Raw genomic sequence first — 22,351 nt, forward strand, 5'->3', positions numbered from 1 at the left:
TTGCACATATGAGGATATGTAGACTTTGAATTTACTAAGTTACTTTTGACATTACGAACCCTTTCGCTCTCTTTCACCAAGAAAGGGTCATTATATATGTAGTAAAGCAATTTAGTGACAAAGACCTCTGTAAATAAAGTAAATCAGAGCGCCTTGATAATAAGCCGCTGAAAAGCGCCTTCGTGTACGTCTATGACCTGTTTCTTACATAACCTGGTACGTCAACTGAGTACACGCGTGTCTTTTGTTTGTTAGCCAGCAATGAAGGGTTAGTAAGTATATTTTGAACAGGGGAGCGCTAACGCGTGAGGCTTGGAGTGAGATGAAAGAAGCCAATTGTTCTAGAGAGAGACAAAGAAGAAATGAGGTTGAAGGACGAGCCCTTAATTGAACTAGACTACATTAAAAAGCTTAAGAAGCATTAAAAAGAAGTATTTAAAACTAAGAGCCCCTTTCCTGTGGGAGAAATCAGCTTGGCTTTATTATCTGAAAATTCGGAACCTGTGTTGAGAAACTTGTTTTGAAGAGCGACCTCAAGCCCTAATTTTGTCTTAGGAGAAACTAACTAGTACGGCTTACAACTGAGCAGCGACGAGCTTTCCAAACAACTGACTAGAATCAGATCAGCTGGGAGTGTTGAGTCTATTATGAACTAAGCTGAGGAAATCACAACACGAAAGCAAGCTTTCCAACACATTTTATTTACTTGGAAATTCAATGTACAGCCTGGGAGAGTAGATCATTACAACATGCCTTAGAGAACTAAATCGACCGGCGATCGGTTCCCTCGGTGATATACAGTACAGCGTAGCTTCTGTTTGTGCTGAATTTTCTTAATTCATGCTTCTCGTATAAAATGTTTCTTCACAATATACATCAGAAAAACAAACTCGACATTTAGAGAATTTTTTTGACATTCATGCACTCTTGCACGTTATTCAAACTCTGACAAATCGCATCAACTGTTTTGTAATATAGTTACAACTACAACTGGAAACTGTGAAAACTTATTTAAATGGAATGGTTTCGTGAATATAAACAGTAACTTAATGTACAACTCATTACTTGCTTCACTGAGGTTATACACAGTCGAATAAAATCGGTAAGTTATTTTCGCAACCAGCAGACTGCAGTCTCACTGGGAATTATACAGAAACGTAGATTAGCATCCAACTTTAGGGCAGAGTTGTTAAGATAACTTTTAGTACAACATCGAATTAAAAACGGCTCAGACGACGAGAGTAACAATTTCAGATCTGCTTAGGATTTGCTGGCCATTGAAAATTCAGTACATTAGCCGGATCGCACATCATTTCGTGCTTTTTTACTGACTTTAAACGTAGGCTGTTTAGTTAGTCATGTTTAAGTCTGTTAAGGTACTTTGTCTGGCAGCTGGTCAAGGACAGGCTCTAAAGCGCCACTCTTCTAGCAAACACTGATCAAATGCATTGATTTTAGGACTTGGAGACTCTAAGAACGATTCATCATCGAAGAACGTTTACCTGACAAACTTTCTAGTGATTTCATGTTTGTTTACTTGGGCCACTGTTGTCGCCACTTCGTCCTTTATTTCTTTTCTCCACTTTGTTCGTCTATTTTGGAACCATGTTTTTACTTGGGTTTCTGTCAGGCCTAACTCTGAGGACAGCTCAGCACGTTTGCTTTCGTTGATGTAGCGATGCTTGGTGAACTCGTCTTCCATTGTTTGGACTTGTTGTTGTGAAAACAATGGCCGTTGCTTCTTCTTTCTTGGAAGTCGTCTTCGTCTTCGGAGATTCACGTTGTATGGCGCAAAACCTTGAAAAGTGTTAAGAGGGTTACTCCACTGTGATTATTACGGCGACAAAAGAAAATTCAGCAAATTCTAGTGTAAAGGTCTGGTAGGGTTTAAGCAAAAGCGTAAAAAACTACGTTTATTTCTTCTTCTATTTCAAAACAACTACTATTGTCTTTTAACATGACGAACGAAGCAACTTGTGCATTTGCAATTTCTAGAACCACAATCATCTTGGAATTTCGAGTATACGCTTTTGCTCTTGACTCTTTCACCCAAGATGCAACCATAATTTTGCCTTCTTGATTAAACTTATTCTTCGTCACTGGCGGTTGAGGTCAAGGAATGAAGGGAAAATTATGTCTTGTGTGACTACTCAGCGCTCTTCCGTAGCAAAGTTCAGGACGAAAGGCCAAATGTACTTCCGTGAGTCAGTTATGACGCGTGCACAATGAATGCAGCATGTTTGTGTGTGTAAAACAACAAAATAAATGCACATTTCCAAATACTTGTTATTTAGATTAATGTACTAACTTTGCTTCAGTTTAAAGCTGCAACAGTCTTGCCTTGTGTCTAGAATTCACCAAAGTGAACAAAACCCAATTTGTTCCAATATTGAAAGGTTTCATCGCCTTCAACAGCAATTTTCAAACATGAAAGCTTCCAAGACTGTAAGCAAGAAACTCGAATGTTTATGGTTCTGACCCATTTAAGACGAGAAGATGGTAAAACAGCCTAGCACAAGGCAGTTTGGCTCAAACACGGTAACGAAAATGGCGACTGGGATTTGTCAACACTAAAATCTTGCTGGAGTTCAAGTCCCAAGTCCCTTAGATCAACAGTTACCAAACCTAAATCCCAGTGCATCAAATGTTTGTTTCTGAAGAGCGGAAACCAAAGAACCTCAACAAGGCTTGCTCGACGGCACGCTCTAGTCGATGTGTGCTACGCGTCTATTTTAGAATTTTCAGCACCATTGAAAAGGGAAAAATGTTAACACTTTCTGTTCAAAAACGCTTTTATTACAAATGATGCAAGTCCGTAATAAGAAATGTACTTACTAGCGAAGAATTCATGCCCCGGTGTAAAGTGCGAGTTGGAGACCCAGGAGGGAATGTCCTGCCCTGTAGCAATCGTTGGCCAGTTTAAAGGGCCATACAGTGGTAGGCCTAAGCAAGCACAAGGGTACAGCAATGGCGGCGAGCTCACAGCATAAGGCGTTGGAGCCACAATGGGTTTCGTCATCGAACATTTTCCATTTTCTAGACCTTCACTTGAAAATCGAGGAAACTCTACCATGTCTCTTTCATCTCGAAGGTTCAAAATATTCTTGATGGAAAACGAATCCCTGCTGGAAGACCGAGTGCAGAAGAGAGACTGAGAACTCTTTATGAAGTCCATGTCGGAACGATTCACTGGTTTGGTTTTAAGAAGACAAGTGCTTGGGCGGTCGATCCAGACACTGCACCCCGTCAAAAGGTCTCCACTCTAAGTATTGACGCCTGCGTACTAAAGACTAATTAATCCTATCAATCAATGCAGGACACGTGAGATCAGCCGTTCTGAGAAGTATTGCTGCTAAACAAAAACCAAAATTCTGTTCTGACTCCTTTGAGTAGAGTCACCGATACCCTCGCGGAAAACTTAACCGACTAGTTCTGAAGTCAGTAATTTGGTATTTGTATCCTTTCCAGAGCCTGTTGAGTAGTCAGAATTAATTTCAGCTGGAAGTGTCTGTCGTTGTTTACTTCCGGTTATCGTAATTTCCGACAGGAAGAGGCAAGACGAGTAGAACCGAGTCCCTAATATTTTGACCGGAAATTGCGGCGAGAAAAGCAAATCCACGCAGAAAACAGGAGATGATCCGAGCAAGTTTCTCCTTTTCAGCCATTAATTTATTAATCAACTAAACTAAATGTTGTTATTCTTATTACTTATTGCATCTTAAAAAGTATAAAAATGAAAAGAAAGCATTTTTTATTAGGGTGTGTTCGCAGTCATTCGACCTTAATTGGCCATATTTTATTACGACGGGATTTCCACAAACCTGGTTTCCTTTTATTCGTCATCCTGTCGTCAACCTAACAAGGAATACAATACAAATGCGTCCGATCTGAATGGTCTCTTAGAATAACTGTGCACGAAAAATATACAGCTTAAAATTAGTGACTTCAGTCAAAGCTCTCAAATTTATTTGTCAATTTCTTGATCAATACATTCTCAAATCCAACTGTTGGAAATCTTTCTAACTAACGGTTAAACAAAATCCATTCTGATCATTTGACTAGCTGTTAGTCGCGACGGACACTGCAAATCTGGATCGACCGATACGGATACTACAAGAGGAAGGAAAGTTTCGCGTATGAACAAATCCAGTTTCACGCCAACAATGTAACATTTTGAGGAATTTTAAACCAAAAATAAAATAAAGTCGTAAAATAAGCAGAATTTTGCGATGCATTACTGGGTAAATCCTTTGCTTTACTCTTGTCAGTTTGTTTACCCTTAGGAAAAGATCATTTTGTTTGACTGCCTATATACTGCCTTCCGTGATGGATAATCGAATCAGCTGTGAACTACACAAAATACTAACTCCATAATTAGCCATTGGATCGTAATAAACACCTGGACATTTCCTTTTCACGCATTACCGCAGGAGTTTTCACATACTTAACGTTTGGTTTCAAGATTTACATCATTCACGCCGTCACGCCCGCAGCGGCTTGGTAAATGGGGATTTAGATCTTATTTTTGGAACTGCTGACGTTGTTTGGAAGCCACATACTGCGAAAAAAGGGTGGAGATCGCTATGAAGTGAGTGAAGTTTGTAGACAACGATAGGGTTTCACCCATCACGGACAATAGATAGCTTAGTATAGAAACCTTATCACAAAATTCCTGTCTAGAAACACGCAAATATTTTTGCACTGAAATAAATTGTTATTTCGATAATTTTTAGTACAATGTGCGAACGTTACAAGTACGTTGGAATTACCAAGCTTGAAAGTATCAAGGTATTGCTTGTTACAATCTCTGACATCTCTTGATTGAAGTTTTGCAACTGATAGTTTTTATAATATTTAGGGAGGTGCATTTGCCTTATACAAGCTTCCCTTCCTTGCTAGGGAGTGAACTACAATTTGTCACAGTATTTTTAATCTTTTGAATGCCATTAGTAAAACTGAGGGTTTTGTAATGAAAGTCAGTACACTCTGATGTGTTCTACCTCCATGGATATGCAATAAACCTCGAGGCCATGATTTAAATGATGATCACATTGGTGCAAATTATCCCCCTTAGTTTCCAATCTATTATTATCGTTAGAAGTAGCAATGGCAACAGGCGAAGTGTCCGTGTTTTTCCGTCTGTCTGGCTGGCTTAGTTACGGAAAGCAACACGGAAAGTGATTATTTTTCTGGTTATCCTTTTTTGCAGAGTTCTCCCCATTTGGCTGTTTTCCGTTTTGATAGAGGTTTTGCAGGCGAGACATTTTGCTATGTGTATTTGGTCGTATTTGATCTTCGCATACAGTGTTGCTGACTTTGTAGAACTGCTCAGTACCAGACAAGCAACACATGAACAGAAGTACTAATCATATCAAGGTGAACCGCTGATTTTTAGCGGCTGACATGATCCAAATATCTCATGATTTACACCAAAATAATGTGGTATAGCGCATTATTGAGTTCCGATCATACATTTCTTTGTATCAAGAATTTGCAAGCACGGTAACCATAAACCATTTCGGACAATGTTATTAAACGAAGAACATTAGCTACATGTTTCTAAAGGGTTAACATGAAAACACTGAACCTGCAGGACCCTTCCGCAATTTTCAGGTTGTTGTAATCAATCAAACGAATATATGCGCATTTCGCCTCACAGTCTCTGCTGTGGTTCATAAATTAAATTAAGCCTGCATGTCAATTTGTGTTTCTCAGTTTGTTTTTTTTTGTTGTTTTTGTTTTGTTTTGTTTTGTTTTGTTTTGTTTTGTTCTTTTTTTTTGGGGGGGGGGGGAGTGGGGGAGGGCTCCATAGTCAAGCTTCCAAACTATGGTTTGGCTTTTTTCAAAATATTCCCTATAAAATGATCTATACAGAGCGCTGTGCACTTCTCGTGTAAGCCCGGAGCTCCATGAAGCCATTAGAGATCCAAGGCAGTATACATTAGCACTACAACTGCGACGGCAACTGTCCAGATTGAGGCATAAATCTATTTTCTCAAATATTTCACTGCGAAACAGTATTTTCTAACCCCCAAGTCAACTCGTCTATATTCAATGTTGACCACTAACTCACGTTCTGCCTTTTATTATTTCATTCCTGAGATTTTACTTCAATATCAAAAAGGAATTAAATTTACAGGACGTAACCTGGATGCATTAACAATCTTTCGGGGAAGGGAGACAATAAGCCGATGTGCCACCATCAGTTCCCAGGGGTCCTTACGCCTGGTCGCAGGTTACAAAAGCAATGAAGAATGCTAAAAAACAGAACAACACCCTGACATTGAGGTATCCTTCATATATCAATTTGGATTGTAAGAGGATGTTGGGAGTCCAAAAAGGCATACATCTGTACGGTGAACCGAGGTCAGTGTTTGTTCATCACACCTTGACGGAAAGTAGTCTGGGATGTCTGGAAATTTAACTCAACAACGGTGTCAATAATATGCCGACAATATTAAAAATAGAATGCCTTTTATTACACAAAATCTGTTATTTTTCTATCATTGAGGAAAAGTATGTTACCGGCTCAGCTTGTGATAAAATAAATTGGAGATGAAAAAGTCGCAGACAAACGAATTGCATTCATGTATTTTAATGAACTAATATTCTCTGTAAAAAGGAGCCTCGCTTGACTTTTTTTGAGGAGGATCCCAAATACAATTCTATGAGGAAAGTTGTTTCTTGGGGCTGTAACGGAGCAGTTAGTAAACTGGACAAACATTTTCACAACGTATTGTAAATACGGACGCTACTGATCAGTGCTGTCATCTGACTAGCTTACAAATAACTGAGTAATCACTTGCTTTTCCACCTACCGGTTTGTGTCACAAGCCAGAGATTTACGATGTTACACCACACACATGTATCAGTTATGCCATGTTTAGGCCGACATGTGGGACAGAGGAACTCAATAATGGTGTAGGCTTCATGATAAAGAGCCACTGTGAAAACTTCATTAGACGTCGTTAAACTCTCATATGGAGTTATTTAAGCATTTGTTAACACTGATATACTTTTAAGGCGTTAACCGTAAAGTATGTCTTCACTTTAATTATTATGACAAGGCGGTTTGACCGCTTCATGGTCTTTCTATCAAGTTATGAAGGAGGCATTGATCCCAGCCTAGGGAACTCAACGTTCTTATCTCAAGTCATGTTAAGTGTAGGAAGCGTTTTGTAACGGAGAACTATGTGGGACAAAGCTAAATTTTCACAGCCTCCATTTACACGCCTCGTACCGTTGTCGACGGCTATCAAAGTTCGCCAGGTATCAGAGACAACAAGCTTGCGAGCCCTGCTTACATGCAAAAGCTACGTTAAGCCTTCATCTCCAATCCAGTGGTGCGGCGCGTGCAGCATGTTTCTGTCGCTTTGATTTGAATTCAAATATCGTTTTTTAGGGGTCGGGCTAAAAAAAAGTCTTCTGCCCTGATGACAATAGCGAAAATGTGGTATTCATTTCTCGTGGAAAAAATTTTGATGACACTAATTCAATAAACTTTTTTACCACTCTTAAGACATATTTCACAATCCTACTTATTTTACAGCAGACAGTAAAACATTTAAAATATTTTTCGAGAGGCCCTGTTTAAAGGTCAGGAAGGGAACTATGCACTACTGATGAAAGAATGCACTATTAAACACACGCTACATTCTGAAAGTTTCCCCACGGCGTTCATTTTTTAATTTGGGGATATGGTCATTCTCTAACATCTTTAAAACTTCTCATTATCCTTTTTTCTATCCTCAGTACTCAGTGCCCAGCGATTTTGTGATTGTCGTTAATATTGTGCAATCATTCCGGCAGCGGTGATCGAGGAGCTGGACAAATTCTAAGGAAGAAATCGATCTGTACGAGACCTTATCCCAATACTCACATGTTACATTTTAGAATTGACTCATTATGGTATCTGACTTGCAAAAGCACTACAACAAGCCAACACCACATTGATTATAACACAAAACGTCGTTCTCCAGTGAAAAATAAACTCTCGACCACCAGACATGATAGCAGCTTTTACTAATAAGCAATTAGGTCAATTAGCCGTGAGTCGGATCCGAAAGGATTATCGGGAGAAACTTAAAAAGGATAACAGTTAAATTCAGAACCAAAATTAACTTTCAGGTTGTTTTATCTTAAGGAGCAACGCGGGCATACCATTGAATAGAACTCGTACGTGATGCGGCTGATCAGGCACACACTTATGGTCCAATGTCCCAGAAACAAGGACAGATTTAAAGTAGTTGTCTAATCAATGAGAACATGTTTGAATGGTAGCGTGATATTAACTGTATTGGAATATTGACCTAAACCAGTTGCGTGCTTCCGTATTGACTTATAAATACTTCCTTGACGTAATTACTCGGAAATGGTTAGGTTGAAAGAGGAAAACATAGGAAGAAACCCACAAAAACGTCAACATTTATTGAATGTCCTGAAATTGCCATTCGAGTAAGCAGTGTGTAGTTTGCCTGTGTAGTTGAACAAAATCTTAACGGCTTAAGATTAGTGATAACGAATAACAAATGATTACAAATGTTTTCTCCTCCCCCCAGTCATTCGAAAGACCGTCTGATTTCGAGATGGCTGTGGCATAGATCTACTGAAGATCTAGGAATTTTTTAACGAGCTTTTTCTTGATCCTTAAATTTCACTACTTCTTAAGTCGTGTGTATAACTGCGATGATCCATCTTGTCTTCATTTCCGTACCATTGTCCCGTACGATTGATGTAGTTTAGCCTCGCCTGTAAAACAGACGGTTTAGCGGGACAGCCGGAGTGCAAAGCACTGAGTGCTAAATCGCCTGTTCTGCAGGCTAGTTTAGCTCAAGCATTATCTACACTTCCCAACAAGAGATTCTTCCAGTCTTGCAGAATATTTTGAGTCTATACCATGAAACGACGTTTTTCTGCGACGTTTCTCTAAACTTTTTCGAGACCGTCGTTGGGTTGGAAAATCTCACCCATGGTTCAAATATTGGTTGGCAGTGGGTTTCCTCTTAAACTTCTCAACCGAAAATTTGTTGAGAAGTTTTCTTTCATTTAAATGCTTTGTACATGTTAAAGCGGAGATTGAAATTCCTTTGGTGTGTATTTGACAAGTTAAGGCAATATAGTAGCCTCGTTTTCAAGACACACGACGCTGCTATTGCCACCCGTCCCTAATGGAAACCCTTTGACAAGGCACAAAACCACTCCAAGCGCCACCAACGTTTGTATTTGCGACACAAAGGGAAACCAACAAACTCTCCAGGCTTTTTAATTCAAAATATTGCAAATGAGTCAACAGAGGCAACCTATCTTATAAGTCTGTTGAATTAATAATTTCAAATGTTGCGATACTTTCCATAAAACTAAATACTTATCGTGGCCGAACACAGTTTTTGATACCTATTCATTCACTATTTTTCTAAAACCGACTCCATTTGGTCGCCAAAAATGGCAAGATTTAAGTTAACACAGACTTCGGTTTTTTGATAGTTTAGCTGATTTACGAGCTATTACCATGGCAACATAAATAGAAAGCGGTTTTACTTATTTGTAGAACATCTAGTCTTCAGATCTTTTTCATCGTTTGCATGCAGCAAGCTTGAAACAGTGTTCACACTATTTTAATGATAGTTTAACAGATTTTCAATTATCCTTTGTTGAAGGATAACTGCAATATCTAGAATTTCCGCTGTTAAATTTCATTTTGTTTTCAATACTTCATTAACTTATTTTCTAAACTATTTCCTTGCCAAATTTCGTGAAATTCTAAAAAATAGTTCTCGAGAAATGGGAGTGTTTCCGAGAAAGCTATTCACAGCACGCAGTCTCACTATGCTGCATTTAACCGAGTTCTTTCGCTCACAAAGAAACACCCGAGACATTCTGGGTTCTTGGCATTGTTACTTTTTCGACATACTCTTCTTATAAAAAATAAAATATTAATGCACTTTTTTATTTATGAGGAAAAATAGCACAGATGGCGCGGGCATTGAGCAAATATAATGATCACTGTATCGACGCCATGTTTGTTTTTTGGGGGGATTTTCTTTCTTTTTTTTTTTTTTTGCCAAACGTAGGGAAACGATAGAGAAAGTGGTCTATTGAAAGAAAAATAGGGATCACAGAACGTCCAAGATCGCCAAATTCACCAGTTGTAGCAATAACGCGCGTTTGATTCATGACGTGACATATAACCTCCTTTGCACGCCAATGCGATCAAGAGCAGGGTATTCTATGGGCTTTACATCATGGCTCATGGAATCAAAAGCGCGTCACACATGCGAGTGGGATCCAAAACAGTGTACATATGTTCCTGTCACGCAACATTCTGTGGTTGAAGAGCGAGTTATATGCGCTTGCATCTCGGCTGGTGCAATCAGAGGCAGGTTTGTAAGAGCGTGCAATCAAGAGCACGACGTTATCAACGCTTGTAGCACAGGCAGGTGGGACAACAAACAAGGTATTATATGCGCTAGTCATGCAGCTTTGTATGATCAGGAGGAGGACAGCGCATTCTTGTCTGATACTGAGTTGCGCTTCGGGAGCAGGAATATTTTATTGCAGTAAGAAACAAAACTTGCCAAATCACACAGCTGGTCAGTGCGACCAAGAGCTGCGTATTAACTCGGCTTGTAACGAAAGCCAATTAGTGGCGCTGGCCACACCGACTAGTGTGATCAACAAAAGTCAGTAACAACGACACAGGTTAGTGCGATCAAGATCATCATTAGCGTTTGTCAGGTAGCTTCACAGGTTATTATTAGCTTCTGTAACGCAGGCAAGTGAGATCAAAAGCGGAGTATTGTGCACTCATTTTGTAAGACTGTTCATGTTTGACTTGGCTTTAGGCTGTAAATAACCTTAGATTACCCAGTAGTGCGATCATGTGCTCGTCTTGTACATACATGTATATAAATATTTAGAGTGGAATCTCAATTCCTCTAACCTCAGAGGGAAACGCAAATGGGTTCAAAATATCGGGAGGGTTCCAGAAACTACTGCTTCACTCCAAATAAGATGCGATACAGTCAGCCATCAAATGTGACAGCACTTAGTTTCCAGTCCACCAGTTTTTTTCAGTTCTTTTCCTCATTTTGCATCAGTCGAAACCACAGCCAGCAAGCAGTCTCGGCGATAAAAGAAGTGAGTCGATAAACAGTATTTCATCTTCTTCTGAAGGCCCGAGATATACGCCAAGCGTTTGGTTCTTCGTATCTGTTAATAGAACATTGAATGAGTTGAGTCAGGTACCATTCGGTTGACATACAATTGATAGGGACATTACTTCAAAGACTTTCTACATACTTTAGTTCGTCTAGTGTGATCGTCCGAGAGAGTGTAGCCTCAAAATTAGTGCCTGACCTTTACTGATTGGTCCGTTTTGCACTAATGCTATTGGCTGTTAAGAACGCTGTTAAGTTCGTAAAAAGTATATTGGTCTTGTGTATCCTTAACGTAGATTATTGGCGTTGTAGTAACGAGTCAAGCTTCCACTAAACTCTTGCCTGCCTTTGGCCTGTGCACAAACGAGTCTGATTTTCACGCAAATCAAATATATTTTCATTTGAAACGTTTGGCAAGAGTGGTACAAAATGTACTGTGAAAACCCTCAACAACATATAGATTACTTCATGGAAAGTGCGCGCGTACGGTATTTACGCACGAGTTGTTGACGTATTAGAAAACGAAAGAGTGAGCGTAGCGGACGAGTGAGTTTTCTGATACACAAACAACGAGTGCGTAAATACCGTACAAAGCACTTTCCATGCTTTAATTTGTTTATTTTATATTTACTAAGATTTTCACCCTCAACCAGATTTTCGCCCTTCATTCGGCAGAACAAATGTCAAGTTATTTTTTTTATTGAGTGCAAGCACTTTGTCGCTTCTTCAAAAACCTAGTGTAAATATTTTTTGTATACAATGTTTACCTGGTCATCAGTCAACGCTTCAGCTGCGTTTGATTTGTTTCCCTTGCCTTGCTTTTTTTTAAGTCGTTTGCTTCGAGCTTCCAGACAATTCTTTGGTAAAACTCTGTGTCGTCGATAATGCTTGTGGCATATTTGCCTTCTTTAAAACTTTTCTTGCCTCTTCCTTCTGTTTGAGGAATTTGCTAAGCAAGCTAACCTTAACGTCTCGTCGGGTTTTTGCGCAAGTCCTTTTGTTCTACTGTTCCTTGATGTACTTTTTAATGGCTTTATCTAAAGCGATAAACCTGTTCGAACTTTCCGCCACTGTCTGTGGTTTATAGCTAATTTGCGAGAAAACTGGAGTAAACTTGTGGAAACTCTACAAACTTCTGTGAATGAAGATTGAGGAAGCGCCAACAACAACGTGAGCGCGTTGCGAACTGACTGATTCATTTTGACAGCTGATTTCTGATTGGATGAAACGCTTTTCCCACGTGTGAGAAAGTCGTTTCGCGATTGTGATTGGATGAAGAAATTTCCGTATGAGTTTTTCATGCGATCGATTCTATACGAAAATCTCAGTAAGTATGAAATAATGACAAATAATTTCTTGAGTGTCATTACTATAATTTTCAGTCAAAACAACATAAAAAATAAAAGATTTTTCTCACTAAAGCCAACTTTGAAAATTGTACCGTTTGGTCAAAAATCAAATTACCGCGCATACGCAGAAAAGCAAGACATACAGTATACACCCGTTAAAAGGCCTTGCCTAGGCTTGCAAGTAGGCTCTTTACGGGGAAAGAAGAAGAGCCAGCTCGCAGGCTACCTTGCCTATTGACTTATGAACATTTACAATTCCAGTCACTGCTTACTAGCACCAGTCCCCACCTGTTATACAGCGGCTCCAATCTCTCCTGCCTCTTGCGTTTGCTGAGTTTGGTGGGATTGCCCATCTTGAAGAATGCAGGTGCAAACTCCACTAGCCATTTAGGGTCCACAGTAGTGACTTCCCTCATGTACTCTTTAGTTGTTAGAACAAGTTCATGGTACACCACCCATTCCGGCTGCCTGTTAAACAGTGCACTTGAGGGGTGAATGTACACCACCTGGTTATCTGTGACTGTACGGTATCCTTCCTGTGGGTCCTTTCTTGCCGCGTTGCGAAAGAAACCGCTGGTTATGGCTTTTTGCGCCCGAGATGTTGTCTTGCCACAAGACACTACGTCAAGCTTGTGTCTGTAGATAGTATAATATAATTGAGACAGGTATTCGAAAGTCGTAAATTTTTTCTAGGCAGGCTCGATGAGTGTACAAAAGGTGCAAACAAACTCCGCGTATAGCAATTTAACTTTATGGAGTGTTTCTTGTCAAATGTTTGGGGACATCAACATTCACTATAACATATTAAAACCTTTTATTTTAATGCAACGGAAATACTTCCTGGCCGACACACAACTGTAGATTTCGCTCATGGTGCATATAGTGTTCAGTTCAAATTCTTACCTGTCCATAATCCCAAGCATTTGTTTCCTGATGTCTTGAGCCCGTCTTAGTGACCTCGCCTGCACAAAGTTCTCGAAGCACCATGGGTTTGAGAACTTGTTATTTTTCCAAGAATTGTAGACAGCAAGTAAAGTGAGATGATCTCCTTCAGCCTGGTGGAATTTAGCTTTCTTTTGGTCTGCAATTGCTTGTTTGTCCTGTAAAGGTCGAAAAAAACAGAAGGGGACTTACTAATACAATCCTCTGATGTTAATCTCAGTTATTTGGAGCTATGATTTAAGAAACAATATGAAAAAAATTCAAATTTCAAGGACATTGTCATGGTAATGTGCGTAACAGTATAACTTGACGTCTCTAGTTTACAACTATAGACAACAACTTAGTGGCTCAGTTGTCAGTAGAGGTGCTCACCTTAGGTCTGTAGAAGACGTTTTGTACGGACAACATAGAAACAATGGTTAAGACCTCGTCACTGCAGCCAAGATGAACAGACTGAATTAACATCTTGGACAACTGTGGTTCTAAAGGAAACTCCGCCATTCTTCTGCCAAGTTTTGTCAGTAGGCCCTCATCGTCCAAGGCGCTGAGGGAGTGTAACTGCTCCATAGCAGAGATCATGGTCTAAAAACAAAAACATCAACTTAAGAATCTACATTGTTATCCAGGGCTCACTCGTCTATGACAAACTTTGGGGTCATAACCTTTTCGGTTTTAACGGGATAGCTATTAAACCCATAATGTCACAGAGTTCGATTGACATGGCGGAAAATGTTTTCGGAATGTTAGAGCCATTTCGTTTTTGTAAGCCGTTTTTGGTTATCTTAAGACAATCGACATTCCATTCTTTGTCTTCACAGACTTGTTCTCTTATTCAAGTTCTTTTGTATCGTTTACTGTGTTCATGGAATCACAGAAGCAAAAACTAATGAACACCGACATTACGCAAACACTTTGCAACACACTTAAAGTTCTTTCAAACGCTATAAACAAGACAAAGAACGAGTTGAAACTGAAACCAATTGTGGGAACAAGCCCATTCAGTAATGAGGAACAAAACACTACCTCCATAGGCGGAGGATCCATGAAGTCAAAAGACAGTAAATCATTGATTCCCATCGCTTTGAGTGACAGGATAGTGCTGGCCAAGTTCGTTCTTTGGATCTCTGGTACAGCAGTCGGGAGCATCTCATCCCTGTACGCACGCTCTGTGTACAGTCGATAGCATTTTCCAGGACCCGTTCTCCCTGCTCGGCCTGAGCGTTGCTTGGCTTGAGCCTGCAATATTAATTGCATTAGAAACAGTAAGACAAGTGAACAGTCACTGGGCATTTTAATTTAGATTAATCACCTACAAAACCTTTAATTTAAACTCTCCATATAGTTCACAGGTTATTGTAGGGAGAATTTGATTATGTATATGAGAATAATTTTTCCTTATTTTCTTGAAATGAAGTATAAGAAGCGGGGTTACGCTAAGAACTTTACTTAATGAAAGTTATTAGCAGCTTGAGTCAAATCTAAGAATGATTTTAGCGGGTCTTACTGTTGCTATGGTAACCTATTGTGCCACAAAAACGATAACAACGTGTTCACCAATGATTGGGTAGTTTTGTGATACCATGATGGTAGCATCAACTGATAAATAGTGGTTATAATGACCCTAAAAATCTAAGTCTTGGAAAGTGCTGGAAACTGCTGCCACCCACCTTAAAGTTTACTGCTAGTTTCACTTTATTAACAAAATTCATCGTCTGGACTATACTATGAAAAGGCGAAATCTAATTTCGTAATACGAACTGCTACGAAGAAACGAATTAATTTTGCAGTAGTAATTTTTCAAAACATGGAACAAAAACGTGTTATCTCTTCACTCAGTAATTAGGTCAGGTGATCGGCCTGTTGTTTAGTTGGTCGATTGGTAGGTCAGTCAGTGGGCTAGTTGATTGGTGTGACAGTCAGTCAGTGGGTTGGTTGGTCGGTCAGTCGGTCAGTCAGTCAATCAGTCAGTCAGTTGGTCTATCGATCAGTCAGTAGGTCAGTCAGTCAATTGTTTAGTCAGTCAGTCAGTGGGTGGGCCAGTCAGTCAGTCCACTGGTCAGTCAGTCGGTTGGTTAGTCAGTCAGTCAGTCAGCTGCCCAATCAGTTAGCCGTTTGTTTAGTCAGTCAGTCTGTTAGCCTGTCAGTCACTTAGTTATTCAATCGGTTGGTCAGTTGGTCAGCTGGTCAATCAACCCCTGTTTGTTTAGTCAGTCAGTGGGTGGTCAGTCAGTCGGTTGGTCAGTCAGTCGGTTTGTCTGTCAGTCGGATGGTCTGTCAGCTGGTCAGTCGGTCAGTTGGTTGGTCTGTCAGTCAGTGGGTCGATTGGCTGGTTGGTTGGTGAGTCAGTCAGTTGATCGATAAGTAAGTCAGTTGGTCAGACAGTCAGTCAGTTGGTTGTTGGGATTGCCAGTGGATATTTTCAACTGTATATTTCATTTGCAACGTCTGTTTCAGGGATTGAGCGAACCCAATTCAAGAAACGTTTTTAGTCTGTGTTAATTGTCTCCGATTTTGTATCCTCTGATTTTTCTCATTCGCTGTTCGAATTTCTTCACAGACAAATTCGAAATTAACATTGGCGTGAGAGTGGGCCAAGACATCAGTAATGTTATAAAAAGGCATTATAACATGTACTTTACTGAGTTAATACCAAAACTCCAATGCAGGAAGTAGTCTATGTCTCCTGCACATGCTGATTAAGAAATAGAAAACATCTACCGTGCTTCTATCGAGTTTTAGTATAAATCTACTGGTGTTCTATCACGAATGCCGTTCTCTGATTGGCTACGTTACTCACTATCTATTCTGTTGTAGATAGTGAGTAACGTAGCTTCGTGCCCTTGTCAACAAAATGACGGCCGCTTCTTTGCGTTTTCGAAGTTTCTGTGAAGAGGATTTAGATAAAGTTTTGAACGACTAGTTTGTTTATACTAAAACAATTAGATTATTAGCTCTCGATTTCTATGCGTGATAGTTGACTCGGGCTGCGCTCACGCGATAGAAATCTCGAGCTGATAATCTAATCGTTTAATAGAAACACGATTTTAACCAATCAGCGCGCGTATTTTCTTAGGGCTGTTTTCTAATACAATATACAGCTGAGTAACAGTTGATAATATCAAGTTGGCAGACAACATAGTCATACTATCCCTAAATGAAAAATTCCTTTTTGTATTGTGACCATTTCCAGCAATAATAGGTCATTGATTGTCCGACTGATTAACTGACTGACTGAATGACTGATTGATTGATTGACTGACTGACTGACTGATTGATTGATTGATTGATTGATTGACTGATTGATTGATTGATTGATTGATTGATTGATTGATTGATTGATTGATTGATTGATTGATTGAGACAACAACAACAAAGACGTTGTTAACCTGAGAGATGGGCGTGACAACCAAAGCGTCAATTCCAGACTTCGAGTTGTAGACTTTTTGTTTGACAAATCCCGGATCAACCACATAGTAAATACCGTCAATGGTCAAGGACGTCTCTGCAATATTTGTAGCAATTACTACCTGTCAAGGAAAACAAATCGCCATTAATTCCAAACAGAGATCCGATATTGAAAGGTCTTGAAAGAAAAGAAAGCGTATAGTTAGAAACAAATAGTTTAAGATAGCATCTCTTTTCTCCGTAAAACCGCAATACATTAAGAAGGGGCAACTTGGCGGGTTTAACACTTATTTTTTTCAGCAACACGCATTTAATATAGCTATACGGGCAATTTTGCCAGACATATCAGACGAGTTAAGTGGAACCATGGTTCGTATTAGAGTTAAGTATGTCCATTGCCAGACAAAATGAAAAAGAGTTCTTCCAGTCAGGTTTTACTTTGAATTGTTCATTAGAGTCAGGCGTTGTGTGCATTCCTATTTGTATTTCTGATAGTTTATGGTTTAAAAAAGAAATAACTTGGGGTCGAGAGTCTCACCATGTACACTCTCCTTTATCCGCGGGATTAATTTGGCAAAACGTGGTCGAAGTGAACCTGTTTGGTAAGACAAGCGCGAACACGAGACGTGACGTATCGTGAATAGGAAGGGTTGTTATCAAGAGTTACAGATAAGCAGATTTGTTGCGTCAACTCACAAAAGACTACGAAAACTAATTAGAATTCACTTAATAACAACCATTCAGTTAATATGTTGGTCTTGGTGCTGTAGAAGCACTTTCTGTTCGCTCGTAGGTACTGACCGGTAGTTGTAAATGCAGCAAAATCGCCGCGATAGTATCCTTCAATTTTTCTTCGTAAACATCTTTCCTTAAAATTTTTCCATTTACATATTTGCTCTAAATGGTGCAATCTATTGTAAGAAAATCCAGCAACCGTGTTTAAACTTCTCCAAACTCTCCATGATACCGCAAGATTTGAGCAAACTGGACAGTAGATGGAGGTGGTTGGATGATTTTGGGTACACTAAACTACAGCAACTATACATAGCACTTTGGACTAAAGTTACCTTTCTGCTTCCAGGAGGGGCAGGGTCAAATATTCTGGTTTGCATCTCTGATGGCAAGGCACTGTACACCGGCAAAATAATGAGTTCAGGTACATCAGGTCCCAGGCTCTTCATACGCTCGTATAAAATCTCGCAAGCCGTGTCAATTTCCTCTTGACCTAAAAACAATGAAAAAAACAAATCAATATTTCATCACATTTAACCACGGTGACATTCTAAGAGAAAAGACTTAAAACCAAACCAAGTGACCAACGAGAGGAGAAAAATGGAACAACAACAAAAAAAGACAGTAGAAATGTGAAGTAGATGACAAATAAACCTGTTAAAAACACGAGAATATCCCCTGGCGGCTCCGTCAAGTGGATCTGCATGACAGTAATGAGAGAAGCGTCAAGGTAATCCGTCTCTGCTTCTTTCGTGTACAAAATCTCAACAGGAAATGCTCGTCCAGGGATTGTAAATATGGGAGCCTCGAAGAAATAAGTCGAGAACTTCACTGCGTCCAGCGTGGCTGACGTTACAATCAACTTCAAATCAGGACGCTTTTTCACAGTTTTCTTCATCAGTCCGAAGAGAACGTCGGTATTAATGCCGCGCTCGTGCGCCTCGTCGAGAATAACGATGGCGTATTGATTTAAATCAGGGTCAAGTAGACACTCTCTCAGCAGCATACCGTCTGTCATATATTTGATCTTAGTTTCGGAGCTTGTACAGTCTTCAAATCGAATCGTGTATCCCACTTCTTGTCCGAGTCGACAGCCATACTCTTCAGACACTCTTTTGGCGACTGACATAGCGGCAACTCGTCGGGGCTGAGTACAAGCAAGTTTTCCGACCGAAAGAAGGCCTTCTTCAGCTAGGTACTGTGTAATCTGTGTTGTTTTACCGCTGCCTGTTTCACCAATGACAATCAAAACTTGATTTTCGTGGACAGCCTGTTGAAAAAGAGGGAATGTATTGATACAAAGAATACGGAGAGGTTGGCTAGTTCAGCTGATTACCTTTTTGAGCGTCATCAAAACACTGAGCTGACTTGAAAAATTTCTATTCGTGGGGAACGGCTTCAAATTTCTGACGAAAGTCGACAGCAAAACGAGTCAATTTGAAATCGTTGTTAAGTCGTTAGCGCGTTTTAATACACAATTTAAAGTCAAGCTAGAGGACGTTATAGGAGTGATCAGATTATGCAAATGAGTAGTCGGTCGGTCGAACGATCTTCCGTAAACTTTTCAAAATGGCTGCTAAAGAAAGCGATATCTTTCACGTTTGGAGTCGCACAACTACTCCCAAGTTAACGGTTATTTGAAATACAACAAACGAGGGTATGTAATTCGATACATCGATAGCTTCGACAGCTTTTAATCGAAGCGTTGAATCATCTACGAGGGTTTCACGCTCGAACAGTGTTTTTCTTCCACTACTTTTATGGCTTGAAAATGTTTATTTTCTAATTCCCAGGTAACACAAACCATCCATTACTAGCTCGAGAGAAAAAAGTTCCCACGCCAAGATTCGAACCCGCGACCTTCAGATTATCGCATCTGAAATCTTACCACTTCGCCAACTTGCAACTGATGGATTATTTATGAAGAACATTGTGAACAAATGGCTGGCAAAGTGATAAATTGATCTTTGGCATCTGCTGCAAAATTAATGACTAATTGGTATACAACAAATAATAAGCAATCTTTTTATCACCCTGACCCTTACCATATGTATTACATGAACATGTCTGTATCAAACATCACGAGTTGGCTTAAAGAACCGTTGATCATTCAACCTCTCAAAAGAGATGGCAATCAACACGGAACAAACCTTGAGCAGTTCTTGTCGTAGTTTGTATATGGGTAATCCTTGCCTCTGTTCAAGTATAGTCAAGTTTGTTTTCTTTCCATATGATGCTTTGTTTCCACCAAATGTAGCTCGTTTCCACTCGGGCATGTCTTCATTTGCCAGTCCGACTCCCCGCATATCCTGAGCGAAGATTGGCTTATCACCGTTCACTAAACAGGAAGGGCAAAATTATGATGACTACCCAGGCTACACAACACACGCTCAAAATTAGGATGCGTGTAAGTTTTGAAGTAACCTAGTCTGTTTGAAAACTTATTTACCTTGACAGACTAGGGTGCTTGAAAAGTACTGACAACACAGGCCACGAATGAAGCAAAGACTCGTCCCTTCAACTAATATACAGTAGAACCTCTATAAAGCGGCCAAACCTTATTAAGCTGCCAGTTATCAAAGTCTCGAAATAATAATTGTCAGTAAAATATTGTAAATAAAACCCCTGTTAACCGGCCACCTCTACTAAGCAGCCGCGGCCACCCTTTGGTCGTCCCGATGCGAGCTTTGCTCATGTCTTTACCCCTATTGAACGGCCGCCCAAAATTTAATACACGTAGTTTGCCCTTTTCTGGGAAAAGGCGATAACAGAGAAGACTCTGAAATAGAAAGGGAGGCCTGATAAAAACATTCAAACACACCTTTAAATCATGATACTCTAGACGTGATTCCATGTTCACTAAGCAGTTAACTCGATGGTTAAAAAGTATTCAAAGTACACCAACCCTTATAAAGCAACCACCTCCCATCTCCCAGAGGGTTTTTAACTGAGCTAACCCAGAAAAAAAACAGGACTGGTTAATTATTTCGTGGTATCACTTTGGAAAGAAGTTCTTTTTCAGTTAAGAATGTTACAAGTACCCATGCAATAAGCGTTCTTGAAACTTCCAGCTTCCACAAATGAGGCTTCAAATCAAAAGACATGCATCAATTACTTACCATCTGGAACAGGGTCAATCCAGAGCTTGCCAAGGTCTTTGGGTATGCTATCTGCCTGCGCTTCCCTCTGAGCTTGTTTCAGTTCTCTCCTTTCCTTGGCCAACGCGCTTTGAGTCATGGCGGCTCGTTGTAAGGAGCCATCAGGATTCTGTGTAACACGTGTAACATGTTCAGGGGTTAATACAAAATCAAGAATTGGAGAATTTCAAACTGTGCTCTATTTTGAGAGGAAATTCTTATGTTTTGTGTCGTTTGAGATTATTCAAACTTAAAACAGAAGGCCAAACAATATAACTAGTAATAGTTGTCACTAAAGCTGCCCCCGCTTTCTTTTATTTCTACTGATTGAAAACAACTGAACATTATTGTATGAAGTAAAACTTCTATATCTTATTTTTGTAAACTTTATCAGTCATAATGTTCCTATAACTTAAGCATCTTATCATGGTTGTTATCCAAACATTCAACTGAATAAACTAAACCAACACTTTCTCAATGGCGCAGAATGGCCGGACATCATTATTATTCATACCTCATAAGCATGCATTAGCATAAGAGTGACGCGATGAAGCGCGAAATTTGAGTTCGTGAATCTTGCTTAAGCACCACTTTCACCGTTCCCTTGGGTTTTCAGTAATGGTTGAAAGTGTACTTTTCAGTCTGCCCGATTTTGCTGCGATCTCTGACGAACATTTACGATTGCAGCCGACCATCAAAGTCGGAAGCTATCATCAGCGTGAGGTATCATCAGAGTGAGGAAATACATTTGGCAATCAGAGTGCGGTGTTGACACTGTGAGGATAGATATTTGAAGTTGTAACTAAGTTTGCCCGTGTTCTGAGTAATCTTTCAAATTCTGTCCAGAGGAAAGAGCAAGATAAGTGATAATATTTCTTGAGACGACTACTAAAGCCTTTTGAAGTACTGATAAATTTTTGAGCTTCAGTGAACGCGTTTATCGTTGTTGGATTTAACCTTTTGAACACCGATTTGAATGAAACATTTGCTCATTTGTCGAACAGAAAATCGGCGACTGAATTAAATTCGACGTTTGAAACCACTGCCGTTCTTTCGTCATACCACTACTGGGCCAAATTCATTTGAGTTCGTCACTGCAGTAGCACGACGTTTGGAATAGGCCTTAGCTTATAAGTTTGATCGCCAATGTTCGCTTTTATATCATTTTAACCCAGCAAAAGATAAACTGCCGGGACAAGAAGAGAAGTTGAGAAGGAGTGATTGCTGTATTATATTTCTATGTGTAAATAACTTTGACTTTCATAAATTCTTATTTCATCGTTGTGATAATATCAGAAAAGAGAAAAAGCGGTCACTGTGCACGACAGTTAGTCTCTTTGTTTGTCGGGTTCGAAGCAGGTGGCGTAAGTCAAAGGAAAAGAAACAAGTGTGATTTGTAAAAGTCGATTAACGAATTAAGATGTTTTGTTTTACTAATTAAAAAGTGAAAAAAACAGCGGCCTCCGAAAGAGCAAAAGTTTACGCAACTCAGTTATCATTAGTGCAAGCAAAATATTGCCAACTGACCATAGATTTTCTTCTTCGGATTTTTTTTCGTTGCCTGTGGAAAGCGGAGATGATCGTTCACAACAAGTTCAACATTAAGCTTTGTGAAGGTGAATTAATCAAC

At 39.7% G+C, this 22,351-nt stretch overlaps 2 protein-coding genes across 2 annotated transcripts in view; both read right to left on the minus strand.

Moving 5' to 3' along the window:
* Positions 1 to 591: 591 nt before the first annotated feature.
* Positions 592 to 5,705, minus strand: LOC145488195 (homeobox protein ceh-19-like). Its single transcript, XM_081467000.1, has 2 exons — positions 2,836 to 5,705; positions 592 to 1,797 (listed from the first exon to the last, which is right to left on the minus strand). Exons 1-2 carry the CDS (start codon positions 3,173 to 3,175, stop codon positions 1,499 to 1,501), a joined length of 639 nt encoding a protein of 212 aa, XP_081323126.1. The 5' UTR covers positions 3,176 to 5,705; the 3' UTR covers positions 592 to 1,498.
* Positions 5,706 to 9,245: 3,540 nt separating this feature from the next.
* Positions 9,246 to 22,351, minus strand: part of LOC145487497 (ATP-dependent RNA helicase DHX8-like) — a 45,835-nt gene continuing 32,729 nt past the window's right edge. Inside the window, exons 16-25 of the mRNA XM_081466299.1 lie at positions 20,704 to 20,851; positions 19,735 to 19,922; positions 18,239 to 18,854; positions 17,920 to 18,077; positions 16,834 to 16,974; positions 14,471 to 14,683; positions 13,820 to 14,029; positions 13,409 to 13,605; positions 12,794 to 13,141; positions 9,246 to 11,208 (exon numbers count right to left, since the gene is read on the minus strand). Of these exons, the coding sequence (XP_081322425.1) occupies positions 11,157 to 11,208; positions 12,794 to 13,141; positions 13,409 to 13,605; positions 13,820 to 14,029; positions 14,471 to 14,683; positions 16,834 to 16,974; positions 17,920 to 18,077; positions 18,239 to 18,854; positions 19,735 to 19,922; positions 20,704 to 20,851 (2,271 nt within the window). The 3' untranslated portion in view covers positions 9,246 to 11,156. The remainder of the gene's footprint in view (positions 11,209 to 12,793; positions 13,142 to 13,408; positions 13,606 to 13,819; positions 14,030 to 14,470; positions 14,684 to 16,833; positions 16,975 to 17,919; positions 18,078 to 18,238; positions 18,855 to 19,734; positions 19,923 to 20,703; positions 20,852 to 22,351) is intronic.

Source organism: Orbicella franksi, chromosome 5 (genome assembly GCF_964199315.1).
Source record: "Orbicella franksi chromosome 5, jaOrbFran1.1, whole genome shotgun sequence".
NCBI classification, from domain to species: domain Eukaryota; kingdom Metazoa; phylum Cnidaria; class Anthozoa; order Scleractinia; family Merulinidae; genus Orbicella; species Orbicella franksi.

Excerpts from the sequence above, each read along its gene's own strand:
- LOC145488195 (XM_081467000.1), bottom strand. The coding sequence starts at position 3,175 with ATGGACTTCATAAAGAGTTCTCAGTCTCTCTTCTGCACTCGGTCTTCC. Across the intron at positions 1,798-2,835 it reads GGGGCATGAATTCTTCGCTA|GTTTTGCGCCATACAACGTG; the intron begins GTAAGTACATTT and ends ACACTTTTCAAG.